Below are 23,125 nucleotides of genomic sequence, written 5' to 3'. Positions count from 1 at the left end.
GGCAAGCTTAGATGAAGCAAGATGGGCCACATTGAGGACAACCAAATGAAGCTAAGATGATCAAAGGGGAATCAAGATGAGGTATGTATGCATCAAACTTTAGTCATATTGTCATATGTATATTATTGAGTTGTGGGAATAGCTCTATAACATGATCAACTATGAAGAATCTCTTTCACCAAGGACATGCTCGAAGGCATGTACTACAATGCAATGAAGGTCAGCAAAAGAATATGCTCATGTAAGGAGTATAAGATTGCTGACTAAGAAGCAAGAAGAAATGCTGACTAGTCTAGGGAACAAGCAATGTGGAAGTGCTCTCGCAAGAAGCATAGGATGGTTGACCTATCTATCTAAGAAGAAGCAAATGAAGAAAGAGAACAAGCATGTGAAGAACACCATGATCACTGAGAATCACTATCTGACAAGATACTTTGAAGATATCTCCCGAAAGAAGACAAGACAACTTTGACAAAGGAAGGAAGGATCCTTGACACCTATGAAGGCCTTGGAGATATAAAAGATGCAGATAACTGATTCTACTCTTCGAAGATGTCGTGATGAAGAAGCCATCCAACACAAGAAAGAGTAATGTCAGGATGAAGTCATGATGGGCTACTAGGTCGAAGCATGTATACAAGCAAGTACAAGGAAGCATCCATGATAAGAGTATTCTAAAGCAAAAGGACAAATGACAAAGGAGTAGCCAAATGACAAGAAAACCTAATGTATGGCAAGAAAGCCACTTTCCACGAAGGAAGCAATGACATGACAACTAGGAAGGAAAGTGATCAATGGATGGTGCCCTACCTAGAAGAAGTTCGAACAAAGACTTCATGACATCAAAGAAAGAAAAGAGATCAAGCAGTCAAAGGACCCACGAAGAAGAAGTTGTTGATGAATGAAAGAGTCTCTAGTTAAGAGGGAGCTCTGACAAGTCCCTGATCAGGAGGGAGTTTTGGATCACCCCTGATTACAAAGGAGTGACAATTGTGTTTTCCCACTTCATGTGTCATGCACTAGACCAGGAATAACAACCATAAGTCTAGATGAAGGCAATGAATGGAAATATAGACACAAGATAGACACAACATTCTTGTCTTCACTTGGGAAGAAAGAATGGGAGGATTGGGTAATCATCTGGCATCCAATACTCTTTGAGGATGTGTAGGGCATCCAAGACAAGAGTAGGCAAGAGGATTGATATTCTTTGAGGGCTAGGAACCCAAGATAAGAATAGTCCTAGAAGGTCATACTCAAAGAAAACCCGGGTGCGTATGTACCTTGAGAGACAATGATGAAGGTGTCTATAAATCATTGGTCTCGCTAGCATTGTAGCTCATGGTCTCATGAAGAGATGGAGCTGTTAGTCAAGGCCTTGCATTATGACAATGCTGATTGAAATGATGCTATAACAGATGGATTGCAAATCTGGTTTCTCTTATGTGAATTCTTCAAGATTGAAACATAATCAAACACCTTGTAATGCTGTATGAATACCTCCCTAGTTAAGAGGGAGTGTTGAAGGAAATGTAGCTAGGTTCGGTCTTCATATATATACTTTTTGATATTTGTATTTATTCAAGAAAAAGAAATATTATTTTTATAATATATGTCAATGAGTTTCTTGCTCATTGAAGTAGGTCTAGCACATGTTAAAGTGCTATAGGTAAATCAAAAGGTCAAAAGAATTATGTTAAAGACCTTAAGGGTATGTTACATTGTATAAGTGTCAAGGAAGTCACCTCCAAGAAAAGTCGAGTCCCCTCCTATGCAAAGGCACCATCAAAGTGTCTTCTCCAAGCATGTGACACCACTAAAAAAGCCATCCGAAGCAAGTAAAACAAGTCGGCCTGCAACTGTCCTCAGGTCTGCCTAAAAGGAGGGACAATCCTTTATATATAGAGGCTGTCCACTCCTCTATAACGCACCATGCCCTGGGTGCCTGCTTGAGCCGAATCGGGGCTTTCTTCAATCTGCATACATGAGTGTGCTTCTCATGAGTTTCAAAGCCTTTAGGCTGCTCTATGTACACCTCTTCTTCTATTACCTTGTTCAAGGATGCTGTCTTGATGTTCATCTAGTGAATTTCCTATCCCATTTGTGTTGATAGGCATATGACGGATTTGATAGAGGTATATCTGGAAACTGGGTCGAAGGTCTCCTCATAGTCTATTCCTTCTTTTTGTGCATACCCCTTTTCCACGGATCTAGCCTTATACTTCTCTAGACTGCCATCTGCAACGTACTTGATCTTGTAGATCCATCTGGAACCCACAACTGATCTATCTTCTGGTCTAAGCACCACCTCCCAAACATCATTTGTCATGATAGAACTATACTATTCTACCATGGCATCTGCCCACATTTTATGTTGTGCGGCTTCCTGAAAACTAGAGTGTTTTGCAACCTGAGCCACCAAGGCCTAGTATTTGTTAGGCTGCCTATGTTGCCTCTTGTCGGTTCTAGGATCTTTGACAAACTATTTTGCGTCCTTCAAGGTTTGACGCACTTCCCTACTAGTCCTACCACTGGTGGTAGGAGGTTCAACCTATTCCTCCACCTGTTCTTGCTCCTCTGTCTTCTGAGAACCTCTTGGATCTCTTACTACTGAAGAGATGCTAGTACTAGTCACTGTACTCGAATCTTGTGTCTATCCCTCTGCTTGTTCTACTCGCGGTCCCTGCTGCTGCTAGACTAATGGAACATTTGATGACTGCTCTGTCTTCCATGAACTTTATATCTTGCCTCACTACAATCTTCTTATTGCTAGGAACATAGATTTTGTATGCCTTTGACGTCTCGCTATATCCTACGAGATACCCCTTTCTGCAGTCTGATCGAACTTATTGCGCTTCTCATCTGGAATGTGACAATAGGCTACACTCTCGAATATCCTCGAATGCCCTTGAGTGCCTGCACAAACATGATGATGAACAACCACAGATCACCCCCATTGCAGTCGAATACAAGCTTTGGCGCACTTACCTAATGGAGCAACTCCACCTAGACATTCCCAAACTTTCTATTGTTAAGTTGATAGAGTAGATTTTGCTCATTTTGTGATTTTGGAAAATTAAGATAGGATAGGACAATTTTGGAATGTAAAGAGTCATGAGGAAGTCTAAAGGTCACAAGGTAGTTGAAAGGTCATGAGGAAGCCCAAGAGTCAGGGGTAGGCCAAAGGTCACCCTCATTTTATAAATACACCCTCATGACACATTGTAAAAAGACTTTTAGCTGAGGACTTATTTTGGGACAATATTGTTTTGAGAGAACTTATGCTCTTCTGATATATGCAAGGAGTAATTGTTATTTTCCACTATTGGATTGCACAAATATTTTATGCTGTGGTGCCATGGGTATTATTTTCTTGATGGATCAGATGTTCCTAAGAGTTCTTTGATACGCAATCTATTCATGTGTTGTCTTGTGCTACGAACTTTGTTTTGCTACGCATGGATGGTATATGACGTGCTAACTCTATGCTTCTATTGGTGAATTGCTTCGTTGATATTGGCGTGATCTTATCGTAGACTGTGTGTTCGCTTACGCTTATAGATGCTTGATTATTGTGAACTATTTTATAGTTGTTGAGCACTTTCTTTATATAGACATGATCTTATCTAAAGTCTGCTAACAATTACTTTATGTAAGGTTTATGTTATTTCTAATCTTGCTATTCATGGTGTTCATGTTATAAACATTTGTCGGTTATTTCCTTGTATTTTCTGAAGTTCATGCATTCAAATGAGTTTGTCTCCTAGCTCTGTTCGAAGCAAACTCAACTCATTTGAACGACAGTCGGGCCTACATACCGGACGAGATCCCTATATCAAACGGTGCAGGGTCTAGATGGGATCCTACACCAGGGAGATCCCCTTTATTGTTGGCAGAGAATTTCGGCCCATCAACAGGTCCTATTAAAAATAATTAATTATTTTAATAAAACTGTCTCCGAGCGAAATTTCCCAAAACAATTTCTGGGTATTGTGGAATACATGTGTCGAAGCCTCCCTGCAAATTTTGAGACTTAGAGCACATCGGATGTTACTAGAAATCAACACATAGTCCATGGCTTCATTTTCTTCCAATGTAAAATCTAGAGTCATCTTCCATGCATGATAGTCAAATTTGTCCATAAGCTTGTCCTCAAATTTGAAGAAAGATTTAGTCGTCATTGGGACTAGTTCCAAGTCCTTGTCCAACAACTTCTCTTAGTGATTGCTTTGCTTCACTCTTCCTTGGGCTTTTTCTTCATCTAAGCTTCGATACCATGCTAATTTTAAATAACAATGTTGTTCTATGCTTTAGTACAATTTACTTCAATGCTCCTTTAGCAGACCAATGGCAATTTCCAATTATACTTGGTAGCAATCACATTAACTTAAACACATTGACAATAAATGCAGATTGAACATAAAAACATGTGCAGAAGACAAGCCGAGACAAGAGGACACAAGATATGGTAGATGCCAGGGACAAACCCCAATGTGAGGAAACCCTTTGATCAAATCTTCTTATTATTCTTCAATAGTTTAGCAGAGAGAGAGAGTACAAATATCAAAATTACATGCCCAAAACAATCCTGTCAAAGTAGCAGTCAACAACAGTGAACTGAATCGCTAACATGAAAGTCAATGGTGGTCAAAGCAACTCCAAAATGTCCTCCAAGCAAATTGGTCAACAACAAAAGAATTTGACCTCCTAAGGGGGTCAGAGTCAGCCCAAGAAGAATTCAGTCAACCGAGTGAAACATTGCTGTAATCTTCGTGGTCAAAGGCTGAAGTCAACATTGAAGTCAAACCAGTCAAACTATCCTCATCACCTTGAAAACTGTGCCAATCAATTTGGCCTTCAGAAAACGAAATTTTGCCCACAAGAATGAGGTCAACGCAAGTCAAAGTCACCCAAGCCAACGCTATCCTATTTCCTGAAATTTTCGGCCTCCAAAAACAGTGCTGAAATTCGTCCTCTTTCATACGTGCAAAGTAGGGAAGCCTCCAAGCTGTACAAACCAATCGAGAGAGGAGAGAGAGAGATATGTGATGTCCAAATGAGAGAGAGGTCACTCCTATTTATACACTTCGTTGAGGGTGAGGAGACGCATCCATTGGGCTTATGCGCCTACATTTCACTGAGGTCGCCTTAACAATTTGTGCATGAGAAAGAATAAACTCAAAATTCCATTTGTGCTTCTCAGAATGAGATGATATTTATATCAAAATTGGACTTCTCGAAAAGCGGAATCCATTGCAATAATCATCTCCATCATATGTGTTGTCCTAAGGTGGAATTTGGCTCTAGTTGCCAATTTTAACACCACTAGTTTTAGGAGTGGCATTACATGGGAAATCTCGATTTTGGTTGTGGTCCCACTTCTTGACACCATATACATGACTCCCCTTTGCTCATTATAACCCCTTTTCACACATTTCCCATCCGGGTCCACATTTGTCCATTGGGTCCATAAGGAGTTATCATCCCCCTTCCCTTGTCCACACTCTGGGTCGAGCTTGGAATTATGCCCTGGAGGTTGATGCAGCTAAAAAGAAAATAAAAAGCATAATTTGGCCACTCTCAACAGGAAATGTACACAAAATGCAAATGATGCTCTTGACATACAAATTTAGCACGTGGGTAAAAACCAAACATGAGCTCTACCCCCATCATTATGCCCAACACCCTGGTTCCTAGTCCCTCTATATTGGTCCCTTGCATCATTAAGGAATCCATGATTGTCCCAACCCCTGGTGGGTGATGAATTTCCCAACCTTAAGGACGTATTCACTGTTATATCATTCGCCTCATGCTCTCGTACCTTGGAGCCCTGAGCAATTTTAAAAGAAAAATCAATAAAGGGAAAAAACCATATGTAGAAGGGTAGAAAAAGAAAGGTCAGGGTAACTCATGTGCCACGATTCTTCCCTCCTGCATTCATACATCCAAGCGTGGACTTCCCTTATCTTAGCTACCTTTGTACTATGGCATGCGGCTTGGAGCCTTCTCTTAATGCCCCACTCAGTTTCATCATTTTATCACATGACACCTGCTAGTTGATGGATGTACCATGGACATGTCACTTCCTTAGAGGTTGAAACCACCTAATAGGATCCTTGGATAACCTCCTTCTTTAACTTTGAGACACCTGTACACTTTAAAGCCCATTATGGAAGGGCATGCCACTATGAAGTGTCCACTTGGTTCCATGGTTTGTAAGCTCATTTACCCAATTACACTGATGATTTGTTGTATTGGAAGGTGAAGAGTCGCATTGGATCTTATACAGGATTGCAGGTGGGTATTCATCTTGTGGTTTGGTCTCCCTATACGGGGTCCAAGCTGTCCAAAGGGTCATTTTGGCATTTGTAGGGTGTGCGTTGAGAGCCATGGGCCTTCACTATAGCAAAGAGCAAATAACCATGCCATGGAGTCCTTTAGTACCATCCATTGCTCGCTCATGTTCCACCTATTTGATAATGATGATGCACATGGACCACCTTGCCCAACTGGCTGCACACTTGTGCCACACACTTGGTAGTTGTTCCAGGGCGCCAATGGGGGTTGTGTCTCACCATGGAAGAGAAAGGGAGGGCTTGCATCATTGTTCTAACCCTTACAGATGGGATATAGGCTTGGTCAATCGACTTGGAGACCTGTGAGGATGTTCTTGTGCCCCCACAACCACTTGGGAGCACTACGAGCCATTTGCTTGGAAATCAAGGGGCCACCCCTTTTATCGCTATATTTGGAGCTGTTAAAATTGGCAACTAGGGCCAAACTCCATGTGGGTCATCTTATTTATAGCAACTGATATTTTTATTGGGTCCCTCTCATCGAGAGGTGTAGGATTGATCCAAAGATCATCTGATTCCGATAAGTATTTATGGAGATATGAATTTATTTTGATTATGGATTTATTATCTAGCCGACCAACAACTTATTTAGGCTCAAGAAGCCCAAACGTCATGTCTATTCAAACATCCACGTTTTTAGTATAAATAGAAGGAGACTTTAAGTCATTCTACACACTCACTCTCTTGCGATCTCTCTTCATCCTATTTTGTGTTTGATGGAGAAAAAATGCAAAAGAAGTGCCCTAGTATCTACGCTATCCTAATGAAGATGAAATGTTGGACATCTAGACGCAGACCCTATAAACGCAATCACAGAGGATCCTCATATGCCGTATAAAGGTGACCATAATAAACCCTAGCCGCAGTAACAAAAGGAAGCACAACCGCAGTTGAAAGGTGCCCTACCACAGGTCCTAATACGTAGATCAGGGAAGACTTATGATGACATTAATACACAGATCAGGGAAGACTTGTATGCTGTACATTGATACGCAGATTAGGGAGACTCATACGCAAGATAGTCAACGTGATGAATCATATAGAAAATGCCGCAGTCATAAGGAACAACTGAATAGCGTAGGCCTGTTCATGGTGAGACCTATACGCTGTGCATGGAATTCATTATGGAACACAAATATATACAATAAGTGACGCAGTCAAAGCAAGGTAAGGTAGATACATGCTGGGTAGTGGAGGCAATGAATACATGCTGGGCAATCAAGGAAATGAATACACGTTGAGCAGACAATCGATACGCTGGACCTTATCCACATTATCTATATGCTATTCAATAAAGACCTTACCATGTAGTCTCTACACGTTGAGCATACAATCGATACACTGTTCTATGATGGAAACTCATACATTGTTATGTATATAGAAAAATCAACGTTGTTATGTATACGCATGTCATGTATACAACACAGTCATGGCAATACACTGCTATGTATATGCGGACACTGATATATAACGCATCTGCTGCAAATGAACATATATACGCATATGGTAGTATGAGCAGCATGATGCATATGGGCAGTATGAGCAGCATGGGTAGTATGAGAAACATGATGTATATGGGTAGTATGACCAACATGATGCATGAGCATCATGGTAAATGTAATCATGTGCATGGGCAACACAATGATGCATGGAGCATGGACAACATCATAGTAAATGTAATCATGAACATGGGTAACTTGATGGTGTATGAGACCATGGAAAGATGCAGCATGATGAGCAGCATAAAGATGAAAGCAGCTCAGTCATCTAGATCCAGCATTGTGATGGGGCAACATGGTGCTACATGGTAAGGTGCGGCAAATGGACGAGGTGCAACACTACGATAGGTGAAGCCATCACCTTGGAGATTCAGTTGAAGGAGAATGTCTTCAACTGATCTCATCGTTATATGAAATGATCTATGCTAAATCTAGATAAGTCAAAGTGTTGACTTCTGTTGTAAATGTACTATCTCTCTCTCTCTTTCTCTGTTGAACTTTGAAGATAAAAGAATATTTGATCAAAGGGGTTCCCCACACATTGTGGGGTTTGTCCCTGGCTTGTACCACATCTTGTTTCCTCTTGTCTTGGCTTGTCTTCTGCAATTTATATTTATGTTCTATTTGCAGTTTATTTAAATGCTGATGTGATTGCTAACTGTGAAAATTTAAATAAATTGCTCTAGCATAGAACATACCATAACTTAACATGGTATTAGAGTTGAGGTGAAGACAATGCCCAAGCAAGAGTGAAAGAGCAATCGCCGAAGATAGTTGGGACAAGACAAAAGGATCAATGGGTTCTTTACAATTCACTTAGGGTGAAGTCGAAGCAGAGCATATTATCATAATGGCGTAGCGGAACTTCTGATGGCCTACCTAAAGATTACTTCATTGGGAAGTTTGGATCTAAGGGTGGAAGGAAAGGCAGATGTCTTGGTTATAAGTTCGGCGCTTATGCGAAGGAGTGTCCGAATGGCAAAGATGCAGGTCATCAACGACATGGTCGACTCTTCAAGGAAGAAAGGAACCCCAGGAATGGAAGTCGAAAGTTTTAAGGTGGCATTCGTCGATGGAAAGGTATGTGTTTAAAAATAGAATTTTCAAAGATGTTTGAGTTCAGGGTTGTATTAAGTTACAAGAAGTCCGCTGGGGACCATGTCCATTGACACATAACACCGGAGTTCTGAGTCTGATAGTGACAGGGATGCCTGAATTCAAAAGGAGCATGAAGGCACATGTCTGAAATGTACCGAAGGAAAATTGTATAAGGGGACCATTCCCCTCATGCCACAGGTCCACAAGTTTGGAACAACCCGAGGAGTTTGAGATTCATGATCGGGAATCTCACATATGCAGGTGGAAGAAACTCTGACAAGAAAGCCCTCTATGACTTGAAGCTAAACACCCCGGGCATAGTATGAGAGGATCGATAAGCTGTCTAATAAAGCTGAGATTCACTAGGAGTGAAACGGATCCAAACCATCCGAAGGTTGTGGGTGATAGACCTCTCATACCAGCACCTTATGAGGACGACCTATGCAAACCCTCTCACTTGCAGAAGTAAGAGGGAGTTGGATTCCAGATGTGAAATGATAAACTGCAAGCCTGTGACTACCTCGAGGAAGTTATACGGTAGTGATGTCGGACCAGATTTGGGAAAGTTCTTGGTGAACTTCCGTCCGAATATATGTTTTGCAGTTAGCACGGGAAACTCATACTTGGTTGAGCCTCACTAGATTGGTGCCAAGAATCTTCTGAGATGTCTTAAGGGCACAATCTCTCATGGATTGAGATATACTGCCAGAAATATGAAACTGCATGATTACTCGAATGCTGATTGGGCAGGCAATGTGGAGGATCACTATAACACTTCTTAGTGCTGTTCCTCTTTGGATTCTGCTTCTAAGCAAGAAGCAGAAGTCGGCTGTTATAAGCACCGTCGAGATCGGATACATATCTACGAGTATGATCTCGTGTGAAGCTGTCTGGTTGGGGAAGCTCTTCAGTGAGTTGTTTGTACACATGATGAATACCACTAAGATTCTCTGTATCAACCAGAGGTGGGATTTGATTATTGAGGAACCCCGTATTCGACGATTGCTCCAACAAATGGACATCAGATACTACCTTATCTAGTATATGGTAACTTGTAAGTCGATGAGCAAGGAGGCTCCATCGCACTAAGATGATGTACAGGTCGCTAAAGCCCAAGGGGGAAAGATCAAATCTGTGATTTTCCCGAATGACTTGGAGTCGTCAAGAGACCCTTGTACAAGGGTCCTGCATGTTGCATACATTGAGCTTTGGGAGCTCTGAGGGCTCGCGGTTCTTACTGGAGCAACATACGACCATAGGGTGACTCACCCTCCCCTAGTGGTGTGCATTGGAACAAGATGATTCGCTCTCTTGTGGGACAAGATGATTCGCTCTCTTGTGGAACAGGATGTTTCGCTCTTCTGTGTAGCAGGATGATTAGTTCTCTTGTGAGGCTTGGATTGATGCGTTCTCCATGGGGATTGTAGCAGGATTGATGTGTTCTCCTGTGAGGCCTGGATTGATGTGTTCTCCATGGCGATTGTAGCAGGATTGATGTGTTCTCCTGTGAGGCCTGGATTGATGTGTTCTCCATGGTGATTGTAGCAGGATTGATGTGTTCTCCTGTGAGGCCTGGATTGATGTGTTCTCCATGGTGATTGTAGCAGGATCGATGTGTTCTCCTGCGAGGACGAGATTGATTAAGTTCTCTTGTCAAGGCATCCTACCCATGCAGTCTGGGACTCATGGGAAGTACCTCTCATCTGATCAATGAGCAGGGAAATGAGGATAGGGACCATAGTAGTATTGATGGACGCATCGTTGTATCTACCGTACTCCCTATGCTAGGATGACCTTCATTGATCTAGGATCAATGATACTGGTATGGGACCAGTGGTAGGAGTTGTACCATACTATGACGTTGACTTCGAGTCGGTTGAGATTGGTCTGGAACCAGTGGTACATACTCTGAGACTAACTTCGTGTCAGTGCAGTACTGGTCTAGGACCAGTGAGAGTGGTACATACTATGACGCTGACTTCGGGTCGGCTGAGACTGGTTTGGGACCAGTGGTACACTCTTTGAGACTGCGATACTGGTCTGGGACCAGTGGTAGGAGTTGTACCATACTATGACGCTGACTTCGAGTCGGTTGAGACTGGTCTGGGACCAGTGGTACATACTCTGAGACTGACTTCGTGTTAGTGTAGTACTGGTCTGGGACCAATGAGAGTGGTACATACTATGACGCTGACTTCGGGTCAGCTGAGACTGGTCTGGGACCAATGGTACACTCTCTAAGACTGCGATACTGGTCTGGGACCAGTGGTAGGAGTGGTACCCACTATGACGCTGACTTTGGGTCGGTTAAGACTGGTCTGGGACCAGTGGTACACACTCTGAGACTGACTTCTGGTCAATGGAGAATGGTATGAGACATTCTCGATCAATTCTTCTTCTACACAGTTAAACAGAGTAGAGTAGAGCCAACAAAGCTAAACAGAGCTAGCAGAGATGAGCAGAGTTGAGCAGAGCCAACTGAGACAGCAGAGTTGAGCAGAGCCAGCAAGACTGAGTAGAGCAGAGCAGAGCCAGCTGAGACAGCAGAGCTGAACAGAGCAGAGCAAGTAGAGCTGGGTAGAGCAGTGCAGGGCACTGATGGCAGAGATAGTACAATCAGACTTATGAATCAACGGATGGAGTTCTCCCTAGTTGAGAGCGACTGTTAAAATTGGCAACTAGGGCCAAACTCCATGTGGGTCAGCTTATTTATACCAGCTGATATTTTTATTGGATCCCTCTCGTCGAGAGGTGTAGGATTGATCCAAAGATCATCCAATTCCGATAAGTATTTATGGAGATATGAATTTATTTTGATTATGGATTTATTATCTAGCCGACCAACGACTTATGTAGGCTCAAGAAGCCCAAACGTCATGTCTATTCAAACATCCACGTTTTTGGTATAAATAGGAGACTTTAAGTCATTCTACACACTCACTCTCTTGTGATCTCTCTTCATCCTGTTTTGGGTTTGATGGAGAAAAGATCCAAAAGAAGTGCCTTAGTATCTACGCTATCCTAATGAAGATGAAATGCTGGACATCTAGACGCAGGCCCTATAAACGCAGTCACAGAGGATCCTCATACGTTGTATAAAGGTGACCATAATAAACCCTAGCCGCAGTAACAAAAGGAAGTACAACTGCAGTTGAAAGATGCTCTACCACAAGTCCTAATACGCAGATCAGGGAAGACTTATGATGACATTAATACACAGATTAGGGAAGACTTGTATGTTGTACACTGATAGGCAGATCAGGGAGACTCATATGCAAGATAGTCAACATGATGAATCATATAGAAAATGTTGTAGTCATAAGGAACAACTGAATAGCGTAGGCCTGTTCATGGTGAGACCTATACGCTGTGCATGTAATTCATTATGGAACGTAGATATATACAATAAGTGACGCAGTCAAAGCAAGGTAAGGTAGATACATACTGGGTAGTGGAGGCAATGAATACACGCTGGGTAATCAAGGAAATGAATACACGTTGAGCAGACAATCGATACGCTGGACCTTATCCACATTATCTATACGTTGTTCAATAAAGACCTTACCACGCAGTCTCTACACGTTGAGTAGACAATCGATACACTGTTCTATGATGGAAACTCATACGCTGTTATGTATATGTAGAAAACTCAACGCTGTTATGTATACGCATGTCATGTATACAACACAGTCATGGCAATACACTGCTATGTATATGCGGAGACTGATATATAATGCATCCGCTGCAAATGAACATATATACGCATATGGCAGTATGAGCAGCATGATGCATATGGGTAGTATGAGCAGCATGGGAAGTATGAGCAACATGATGTATATGGGTAGTATGAGCAGCATGATGCATGAGCATCATGGTAAATGTAATCATGTGCATGGGCAACACAATGATGCATGGAGCATGGACAACATCATAGTAAATTTAATCATGAGCATGGGCAACTTAATGGTGGATGAGACCATGGAAAGATGCAACATGATGAGCAGCATAAAGATGAGAGCAACTTAGTCATCTAGATCCAACATTGTGATGGGGCAACATGGTGCTACATGGTAAGGTGCGGCAAATGGATGAGGTGCAGCACTACGATAGGTGAAGCCATCACCTTGGAGATTCAGTTGAAGCAGAATGTCTTCAACTGATCTCATCGTTATACAAAATGATCTATGCTAAATCTATATAAGTCAAAGTGTTGACTTCTGTTGTAAATGTACTATCTCTCTCTCTCTTTCTCTACTGAACTTTGAAGATAAAAGAAGATTTGATCAAAGGGTTTCCCCACACATTGTGGGGTTTGTCCTTGGCTTGCACCACATCTTGTGTCCTCTTGTCTTGGCTTGTCTTTTGCAATTTATATTTATGTTCTATCTACAGTTTATCTAAATGCTGATGTGATTGCTAACTGTGAAAATTTAAATAAATTGCTCTAGCATAGAACATACCATAACTTAACAGGAGCCTTTCCACTCATTTTGGCACATATTGGACACCACTAGGCCTTTCAATGGCCCTCCTAGCTATTGTATTATCTTTTTGGCCCTCTTGGGAGGCTTGTTTTTCATATTATGGAGCTATTTGGTGGGCTTGTCACCAAAAGTATTGTTATTTTCCACATTATTTTACTTTAGGGGCATTATTAGGCTAAAATAGGCCATTTGAATCCATTAGAGGATTGTATAAATAGAATAGAGACATTCTCTCTTAATCATCATCACTTGGATCTGTATCTCTCTCTTCTTGAGAATTTTGATATAGCTATTGATGGACGAATTGGATGATCATTGATGCATTTTGATATTTGGATATCTCTTTTGATCTTGGAGCTTCAATTTTGTCTCTCTTTGATGATTGGATATGCTTGTTATACTTGTAAGTGCTTTTTCATGGTCTATTTTTCTCTCCTGTAATCATGTATAATGTATGGAATTTTTTCTCATGAAATATGAATTCTGCCTTAATTAAACGCAAATTAGTCAAATTTTGGTCTTGTGAGGGTATTGCATATGTTACATGTTTGAGTATAGTGAATGAATGTTCCCAGGGGGGGGGGAATTATATCCATAATTGCCTTGACAAGTCATCAAATTGTTGCAACAAGAAGTATAAATTCCTTCGCTAATCTACTAGCAGGCTCTACGACCATGTGAAGTTGCTAAGGGACTCCTTTGATTGGGTAAAAGAACTCCAAAAAGTTGAAAGCACATTGACACCATTCTCCCAATAGGCTAGGCACTGATCTTATCCTTGGTTATCACCTTAACAAATATCTTTTTCACCTCTTTTCTCCTTTCTAAGTCTTAACTCTAGACGTCACCTATGGCATCAAGCGAAATCCACTATAGCCATCCATTTCAAGAGCGAGTTGGGCTACAACTATGCTAGGGTTTTTCCATGGCCCTAGTTCCAATCCGTTCTTGACCCTAGGCTTCCTTGGTTAGTGTTTTCCTCAATTGTCATTGCACTAAAAATTCAAGTCAAATCCAATTCTTTTGACCCTTTTCTTCTCCCTTGCCTGGCTAAGATATTTTGTTTGAAGTTTCACCCTAAACCCTTGACCTTGCTTGGGTCCACTTGGGCTTCTTTGTGGTCTCACACCCATTATCACTCTTTATCTTACAAAGACCATCTTAGAAACCCTTTTTCCTTAAGGACCTTAGGTCTAGGACATTCCTTATTAAGGAATATCCCTGAAATCCCTAGGTCTAGGCTTCCTTCTAAGCCTTTCTTGGAGAGCCCTAAACCTTGCTTCTTGAGCAAGTAAACTCTATCATCTGAGTCTCTGCTATGAATGGGCTCTTAAAATCACTATATTTCTATCACTGATACACCATTCCTGGTGATTTCCCACATACCAGGACTCCACCCATTCGTGAAATTCCATAAAGAGCAGGGGACAGTGACTGAGGTGACAATGGGTTTTTGTCCCATTGTTGCCACTTGGTCTAGTAGTTGCCCCTTTGAAACCCCTCCTAGGACCTCTGCTAGACTGAGCGGTAACAAGGACATCAATCAAGATTGCCCAATTTTAATCAAATTTCTTAATGCAAGCCTTAAAATATTTTAGGAAAAGCTTAACATGCTTGATCAAAGATTTGGATTTGAGTGAAGGGTACATTTTTGCCAAGGCCATGACAAAGGAGTTCAACAATCAACACAACCATCACTGAGGTACATATAGGGGTTGGTGTTCTTGATTAATTGCCAATCACAGACCCTCGTACATGATAGATTTAATGAACTTCTGTAATCCCATTGATCTCAAAATCTTGAAAACTATTAAGTCTACTGAATTCTTAATGGGATATGAAAATTCTATTTTCTCTGTATGGAGTCCATTGAAGTTGGAATCACTCAAACATCCTTAAACAATAAATGGTAATGTTGAAAATTAAAGTAGCCTCCTTTTTCATTTTTATCTTTTATCTTGAGAATTTAACATTACCCTTAGGAAGCATCTAGGAAGTGTCTATGGAACATCTAGGGAGTCCCTAGGAAATATGAGGGGATCGTGCTTCAACAGGTGGGAGCATGTTTTGGCACGCGACGTTCTAATTTCCTGGAATTGTGCAAATTGAGCCTGAAGCGTTAATATATGTAACTTCACAATTCTTTTAACCAATGTCTATCTCCCCGAACATTCTTCTCTCATTTCCTGTGAAATGTGCCCTCGAGTTCCATATCAAACGAATGGGTGGGCCCTGAGTTTTGATTTGAAACCCATTGATTGAAATAGATCAATTTTGTTGGTGCTGGGACGACCACAGCCATGATGCCACAATGGTCGGTATAGAGTGTCCATTTGATGCTATTGTAACCATCTTGATTTCTCCTTTTGTGAGCAAATGAACCTTACTCTGTACCATGCTTGATTTGTTTGTGTGGTCCATTAGGCAATCTCTGTTCTGTAGCAGTCACCCATTTCTTCCTTAGCTTCTTCTCTTGACCATGGCTCTACTAACATATGAATTCTACACACATGAATGTGGACAAATGATGCAAACGACAATATATTAAAAGAGAGAATGATATGCTTGGTTCATCTACAGTATTGTTTGGATGTCAATACATATAAGGGAGGCAATTTCATATACTAAATCACATAGAACCTCTTTATTAATTAAGTTCTAACCTAATCTAACACAACTCTGTTTATGACATGTGACATAAGTCAATTAGTTACCTAAAGTTGTAGCTGCCCTGGGTGAATATGCTAGTATACAAAATAGATTCACTTCTTATTGTACAATCTTTTGAATATGTCAAAAGCTTGGCATACAACATGCATCCTAGGGCTCACTTCTTGTATCTAGATTTTGAAGCATTCTCGTATCTCATTTTAAGTGGTTAGAGCTGCCTTGAGATGAAGAAATTTGTCAAAGTTGTTTCTCGTATCCCAAAAGAGTTAAGTGACCCAAGGAAAGACTTCCTATTCTGTGAAGTTCGTCACTTGCTTGTTGCTGATTACACTGCCCATAGATGCCTGATTGTTGCTAGTACTAACATCTATTTGATAAAGCCTATGATCTACAAATTTTCTGCAGGACTATTTGTCTACTGTTTTTCCTTTCTGTTGCTTTGTCTTCTTTCCTTCCCTTCTTCCCATGCTTTCTTCTTTATTTTGTGACTTCTTGGTTAAAATTCTGATCTGGCTTTAATTTGCTTCCAGAATATTAGAAAATCATCCTCTTCATTTTGTTACCACTGAAGTTTTATGTTATATATAAATAGCATGTACTACTCAGAAACAGTCTTCTGTCAGATTGCATATAAATTGTCAATTTTTGACCTTCTGGTTTTTCATTATCAGGAAACGTATCACAGGTCCTGGGAAGCGTGAACTAAGAATTTTTAAATTGTTGGGAAAATATGCAACACGTTCAGAAGTAGTGAATCAATTTGTTGATTGTTTGTTACCATTCCTTGATGTCAAAAAGGTCAGCAAGAATGGTGAGTAAATGGCATGGGCAAAAGTAATTTACATAGATTGCAGCTATATTTCAGATTTGATGTTTATTAATGTGCCATAATTGACATTTTTTAACATATTGTACTTAATGTGATTTTCAGAGCATTTCATAGAGATTCTGTGTGTTCTGAAAGAGGTTTTGCCAGCTCTGGGTGACAGTAGTGTTCTTAAAATGCTAACTATGTTCAGTTCATTGCTAACTTCATCACCATTGGATATTCGAGTGGCTATTTGTGATATCCTGAAAGGGCTTTCAAAAGTTGACTCTTCCTTGGCCTTGCCTGTAAGTTAGCCGTTCTTGTTTGGTTTTGTTGAACCAAAGTTTGATATTGTTTAATGTCCCGTGATGTTAGTTTACAGTGAATTCATTGGTTATATTGGCAAAGTATGTTATTAATCGTTGACTGAATTCTTGCTGCTTCCTTGCAGGCAAAACTGGTAGGTGATTTAAATGCAATATCATTATCTACAGTTGGAGAATCTGATTATGATAAGAGGCTTGCTGCTTATGAGAAAATATCTCCTCAATTATTCTCCCAGATAGGCGAGCCATATACCTTGCTTATTCTCTCACATTGTGTGTATGACATGTCATCAGAAGACCTCTCACTCAGGCATAGTGCCTCCAGTTGTCTGCTTTCTTTTATTCAATTTTCTGCCTCTGTATTAGAAAGTGAAGAGGTAATGCAGCAGGATGATTTTCAAGATGACCTGAAAAGTGAGAAGAAACCTGATCATATAAACACAGTGAAGCAAGGACTGCTTGATTCTTGCATCAATGATGGCTGTGGAAATTGGTCTAAACTCTCTGTTAAGCATGTCATTTATAAATTTTTTCTTGCACATGTGAAGAAGGGTATAACGAGTTCAGAGACCTCCATCCAAAGGGTATTTTTTTATTGCTTATTGTAAATTCGTATGTCACCATCTTAAATATTTTATAGGTAACCACACCATTTAACGTTGTTAAATGTATCTATAGGAATGGGTGGCTTTACTGCGTTCAATGGTACTTAGCCTTTCTGGTATTGCAACTTTGAATGAATGCAAGCCTCTTTCCAGCACTGATGTAGAAGTGGACTTCTTCAACAACATTCTTCACATTCAGGTTAGATAGCATGCCTTTCCTTTCCAGTTCTTGCTATTTTCCTCCTTGTGCTGAAATTATATAGATGTTGACTGGAGTTTCTTTACTTATGCAGAAGCATAGGAGATCAAGAGCAATGACACGGTTTAGAAACATCCTGGATGCTGGAAATCTATCTGAGGTAAGATATAAGAGTCAGTATGCGTTTATATGTTTATTATATCTGTGGGTGACATTGGAGTGAGATATTGTTAGTCATTGCTCTATCCTTTTCTGATCATACCCTGCTGCAATGTATTGACATTTCTAGTGTATATGGAATGTTATGCAGGGAAATCTCATGCAAATATTTGTGCCACTCTTTTTCAGTTTGTTATTTGAGGCCAAAGGTGACCGGGAGGGAAATGTTGTGAATTCTTGCATAGAAACCCTTGCTTGTATTGCTGGTCACATAAGATGGCACTCTTACTTCAGTTTATTGATGAGAGCATTTCGAATGATGGCTTCCAAGGAAGATACTAGCAATATACTTATACGGCTGATTTGCTCTATACTAGATAAGTTTCATTTTATTGATGGAATGTCCTCAATTGTAGAACCAGAAAAGCATGATCATCAAATAGAGATTGGTGAAACAGCATTTGATAAGCCAGATATGGGATTGAGGAGGAATGGTGATAACAAAAATATTATCTCCCCTGAAATACAAGAACGTCTGCAAAAGTGTGTTCTACCTGAGATAAATAAGTTGATGATATCTCACTCAAATGTGGTTAATATTTCAGTTAGTCGTGTTGCACTGAAGTTATTGAAACTTATGCCTTTGGAAACAATGGAGTCAGAGCTTCCTCGTATTATACAGCAAATTGCAAATCTACTGAAGAGTCGCCCTCATTCTGTAAGAGATGAGGCAAGGGCTTGCTTAGCTGCATGTGCCAAGGAATTAGGACCACAGTATTTGCAGTTCATTGTAAAAACACTACAGACAACATTAACAAGGGGATATGAATTGCATGTTTTAGGCTATACAGTCAATTTCATCCTATTGAAAGTTTCATCTTCCCTGGACATTGGAGATATTGATTATTGTGTGCAGCAGCTTCTAGAAGTTGCAGAAAATGATATTATGGGAGAGGTTGCTGAAGAAAAGGAAGTTGAAAAAATTGCCTTCAAAATGAAGGAGACAAAGAGTACCAAATCTTTTGAAAGTTTGCAGTTAATTGCTCGCAGTATTACTTTCTCTGCACATGCTAGTACATTGCTGGTACCTGTTAGACACAATCTTCATAGAACACTTACACCAAAAGAAAAAGTTAAGATTGAGTCCATGCTACGCTATTTAGCAACCGGTCTTCAGGCTAATGCATCATTAAGTCAGACAGATTTGTTTGTTTTTGTATATGGATTGATTGAGGATGGTATTGGGGAAGAAAAGATGGGTAGGAAGACTGCATTGTTTATTAAACCTGGCCTAGCATCTTCAACATCATCGGGCTCATATAAAAATTCAATGGAGGGACCTGCAGATGATAAACTAGATACACCCAATAGGTATTTAATTTCAGTGTTTGCACTGAGACTTCTTGAGAACTATCTGAAAAAACTCAAAGTAGATAAGAGTGATCAATATTTAATAGCGATGTTAGATCCTTTTATAGAACTACTGGGGCACTGTCTGAAATCTAAGTATGAAGGAGTTATATCACATTCTGTGAAATGTCTTGCTTTTCTATTGAGACTTCCCCTTCCATCTATTGATATTCACAGTAGCAATATTACCTCCTCAGTTTTTAATATGGTCCTTAAGTCAGGAAAGAGTGACAGTCCTTTAATGCAGTCTTCTGTTAATTTACTTGTTATGCTTTTGAGACATGCAAATACAACCATCTCAAATGATCAATTAAAGATGCTTCTCCAATGCCCACTCTTTATTGATTTAGAGAGTATCTCAACTACCATTGCACTATCACTTTTGAAAGCAATTGTTAGGCGGAAGCTGCTGGTTCCAGATCTGTACGATTTGGTCACTAGAGTAGCACGCTTGATGGTAACTAGTCAAGCTCTTCTGATTCGCCAGCAATGTAGTCAACTTGTTTTACAGTTTCTTCTTGACTACCCTCTTGGTGCCAAGCGACTGCAACAACACTTGGATTTCTTAGTTGCAAACCTTAGGTAAGGAGTCATTAATTTTATACCAATCATCCAGTTTATTGTTATGTGTGCTGAATATAAATTTTCTTCTTTTAACTGCGTTTGTTGCAGCTATGAACATACAAGTGGCAGGGAAGCTGTACTGGAGATGTTGCATGTGATTATTCTGAAATTTCCAAGTAATGTGGTAGATGAGCAAGCAGAGACATTTTTCCTACCTCTGGTGACTCGCCTGGTTAATGATAGTGACAATCAAGTTCGAGCTATGGTAGGAACAGTTTTGAAAGTTTTGATCAGACGTGTAAGTCAGCGACCATTGCAAAGGATGCTAGTATTCAGTCTCTCTTGGTATACGGTGAGAAACAACAGCTATGGTGTCCAGCTGCCCAGGTGTGGTGGCTTTAAGGACTTTGGTTCTTTTTTGTATGCCTAAATTGCAATTTTGGTAGGCTTTATGCTCATGGGAAGGCTTGATAGCTTGTAAGGTTTTACAGCCAATCTTTATAGCTTGTGGTGTCACGTGGCTAGCTTTTTACGATACAAAATGCCCATTATGTATGTTACTATGTAACTGATTCTATTAATAGTTAATAGAAACCTTTTCTACAAAACATATTAGCAACATTATAATAATATCAAACTGTTAGCTGCTTCTGTAATGTTCAGTCTTCCATGTTCTCATAATGATTGAGATATGGTTTTGAAAGAAAGTTGACAGAAGGAAGTTGATATGTAGTTTACTGGAGCAGAAACAGCTTTGTTTAAGGAATTTGGTTTCTTTTAATTGGTGACACATTTGTTTTTTATCATTATGCAGGTTTTAGGTCTCTTGATTGAAGTCATGAAGAAAAGTTTTCAAGCACACATAGAAGATGTAAGACCTAGAGTAATACACATCTTAAAATGTGCACTCACTGCTGATGGAGATGGAAAACCAGAAGTTGGTGAGGAGGACATGTTAGCTTTCTGGCAAGAGGCATATTATTCACTTATAATGTTGGAAAAATTAATGCTTCAGTTTCCTGAGATTTCTTTGCACAAAGACATTGAGGTATGGCTTAAGTTACTTTTTATCGTCTAATATGGTATTCATTAAAGGGCTACATCTTACTGGCTAAAAGTTTATATTTGCTTTCGATCTCTATGGTCAAATAACTCCCTTATTTTGACTTGTCTGTTATGCAAATGCTGCTTGACTTCTATGAAACCAAAAATGTTAGCATGTTGCGTTGCTAGAACTTTTAATAACCAAAATGTTAGCATGCTGCACTAGTCTTTTTGGAATTTTTTATTAATTTCTTTTCAAGCTAATTATATCATGCCATTCATTAGTCTTAGTTACTAAAGTATTACGTTTACTTTTGATCTCTAGCATATTGCCAGGCTGGTTTCAACTGATTTCTTTTGAATGAAGGAAGGAACTTGATTTGTAAAGTTGGATCACGTAAAATGTTAATTCAAATAACATGCTGAATGTCTGTTTGCTACTGTTGCCAACATTGATTGGTACATGTTTGCCTATAATGTCACATTTTCATTTTCTTTTGTTTGTTGTACCTTTTTTGTTTTCGACAAAATGGAAATCCCAGTAAATCCACAGGGCACTTTCCCTCATTCCAAGGATGGTACCCAGGGTAAGCAGCTGGTTGAAGTTTTTGGCAAACTGACCTAGTCGGGATATCAAGTGAAGGCTGAAGCTCGTAATATCCAGACTCCAGGGGCAGCCAACCTGGGGACGTGACCCCACAACCTCCTGCTTGTAATTCACAGCACTCAACCATTTGAGCTAACCCTCTCAGCTGTGTTTGTTGTACCAATGTAAAGAAAGGTTCCTCAATTCATGTAGTCCTGTGGTCACTTCAAGCCTGCAGGCTGCTGCACACATTACTATATTTTTTCTTCATTTCCTGGTATTAGAAAGGCACATTCATCAAGTTTCAGCCTATTAGAATATCAACCAATAGTAGTATTGCCATTTTTTTACATACATAACCAGATTATTTTCTTTCTCATGTAAATTTCTATGTAGGAAATGATTTTTAAAAGAGTAGGAATTACTACTAGGAATAATTCCAAAGGAGAACTTCTATACTCGTGTGGTTCAGGTTTACCTGCCCATCAATCCCCACTCTATATGTAAAATGGACAAGTGTGTTGAATGAAGCCTACTCTTTAGCCAACATCTTTTATATTATCTCCCCCAATAGTGTATACCATACAATCATAGAAAAAGTGTTAAATTTGGACAACTAGGTCCAAACTCCATGTTCTGATGCTCAGATTAAGAGGCTAATATTTTTGTTGGATTCCTCTTTCTGAGAGGTGTAAAATCCATATAAAAATAGTCTTAATCCGATGAGCAGAACTTATATTTTGAATTTATTATTCTTAATAAATTATATGTGCAAAGGTCAGCCAGTTTTGTAATGTAGGCTCACATGCCCAACAGATGTGTCACACACCCTCATTGATGGATATATATATACAGGAAAAGTTGGAGAGAATTTGATCACAACACAACTCACATCTTCCTCTCTCATCCTAAAAAGTACGAGCTACCTGGAGGACGAATTTCAGCCACATGTGGGAAGGACGAAGAGGATTTTTCTGCTGCTAGGGTTTCGCAGAAGTTTGACCAGCGTTGACTTTGGTCAACGCTTGGTCCAAACAAGCTGAAAACTTGTGGGAGGTTCGATTTTTGAAGGCCATACTACCTGGCACAAAAATCGAGGTCAAAGGGTTGACCGTTTTGCTGCTGTGTTGACTTTTAGCTTGCTGCCCCTGCGTTGACTTTTCAGGACAGCGTTGACTTTTGTAGAACTGACTTGGGTTGACTCATCTACTGGTTGGAGGGTTGTTGTGACACATGCTGGGCTGGCTGACCAAAGGAGACTTTGCTGGTTGAAGCATCCTGTTGACCGCCGAAACAAACACATACATTTTTCTTGTT

General features: G+C 40.1%; 1 protein-coding gene across 1 annotated transcript in view; it reads left to right on the top strand.

Annotated features, from left to right (window-relative positions):
• The window catches only part of LOC149210713 (uncharacterized), a 294,028-nt gene that overhangs the window by 260,747 nt on the left and 10,156 nt on the right, over positions 1-23,125 (top strand). Inside the window, 9 exon segments of the mRNA XM_089396762.1 lie at positions 16,779-16,918; positions 17,039-17,220; positions 17,367-17,825; positions 17,920-18,045; positions 18,140-18,205; positions 18,356-20,196; positions 20,287-20,525; positions 20,528-20,565; positions 20,993-21,226. Coding sequence (XP_089252888.1) covers positions 16,779-16,918; positions 17,039-17,220; positions 17,367-17,825; positions 17,920-18,045; positions 18,140-18,205; positions 18,356-20,196; positions 20,287-20,525; positions 20,528-20,565; positions 20,993-21,226 — 3,325 coding nt within the window.

Source organism: Pinus tabuliformis, chromosome 1_2 (assembly GCF_031772625.1).
Source record: "Pinus tabuliformis cultivar Carrire ecotype Pingquan chromosome 1_2, CPIR1, whole genome shotgun sequence".
Classification (NCBI taxonomy): domain Eukaryota; kingdom Viridiplantae; phylum Streptophyta; class Pinopsida; order Pinales; family Pinaceae; genus Pinus; species Pinus tabuliformis.
Note: the sequence above shows the minus strand (reverse complement) of the source record. Positions and strands in the feature narration are given on the sequence as shown.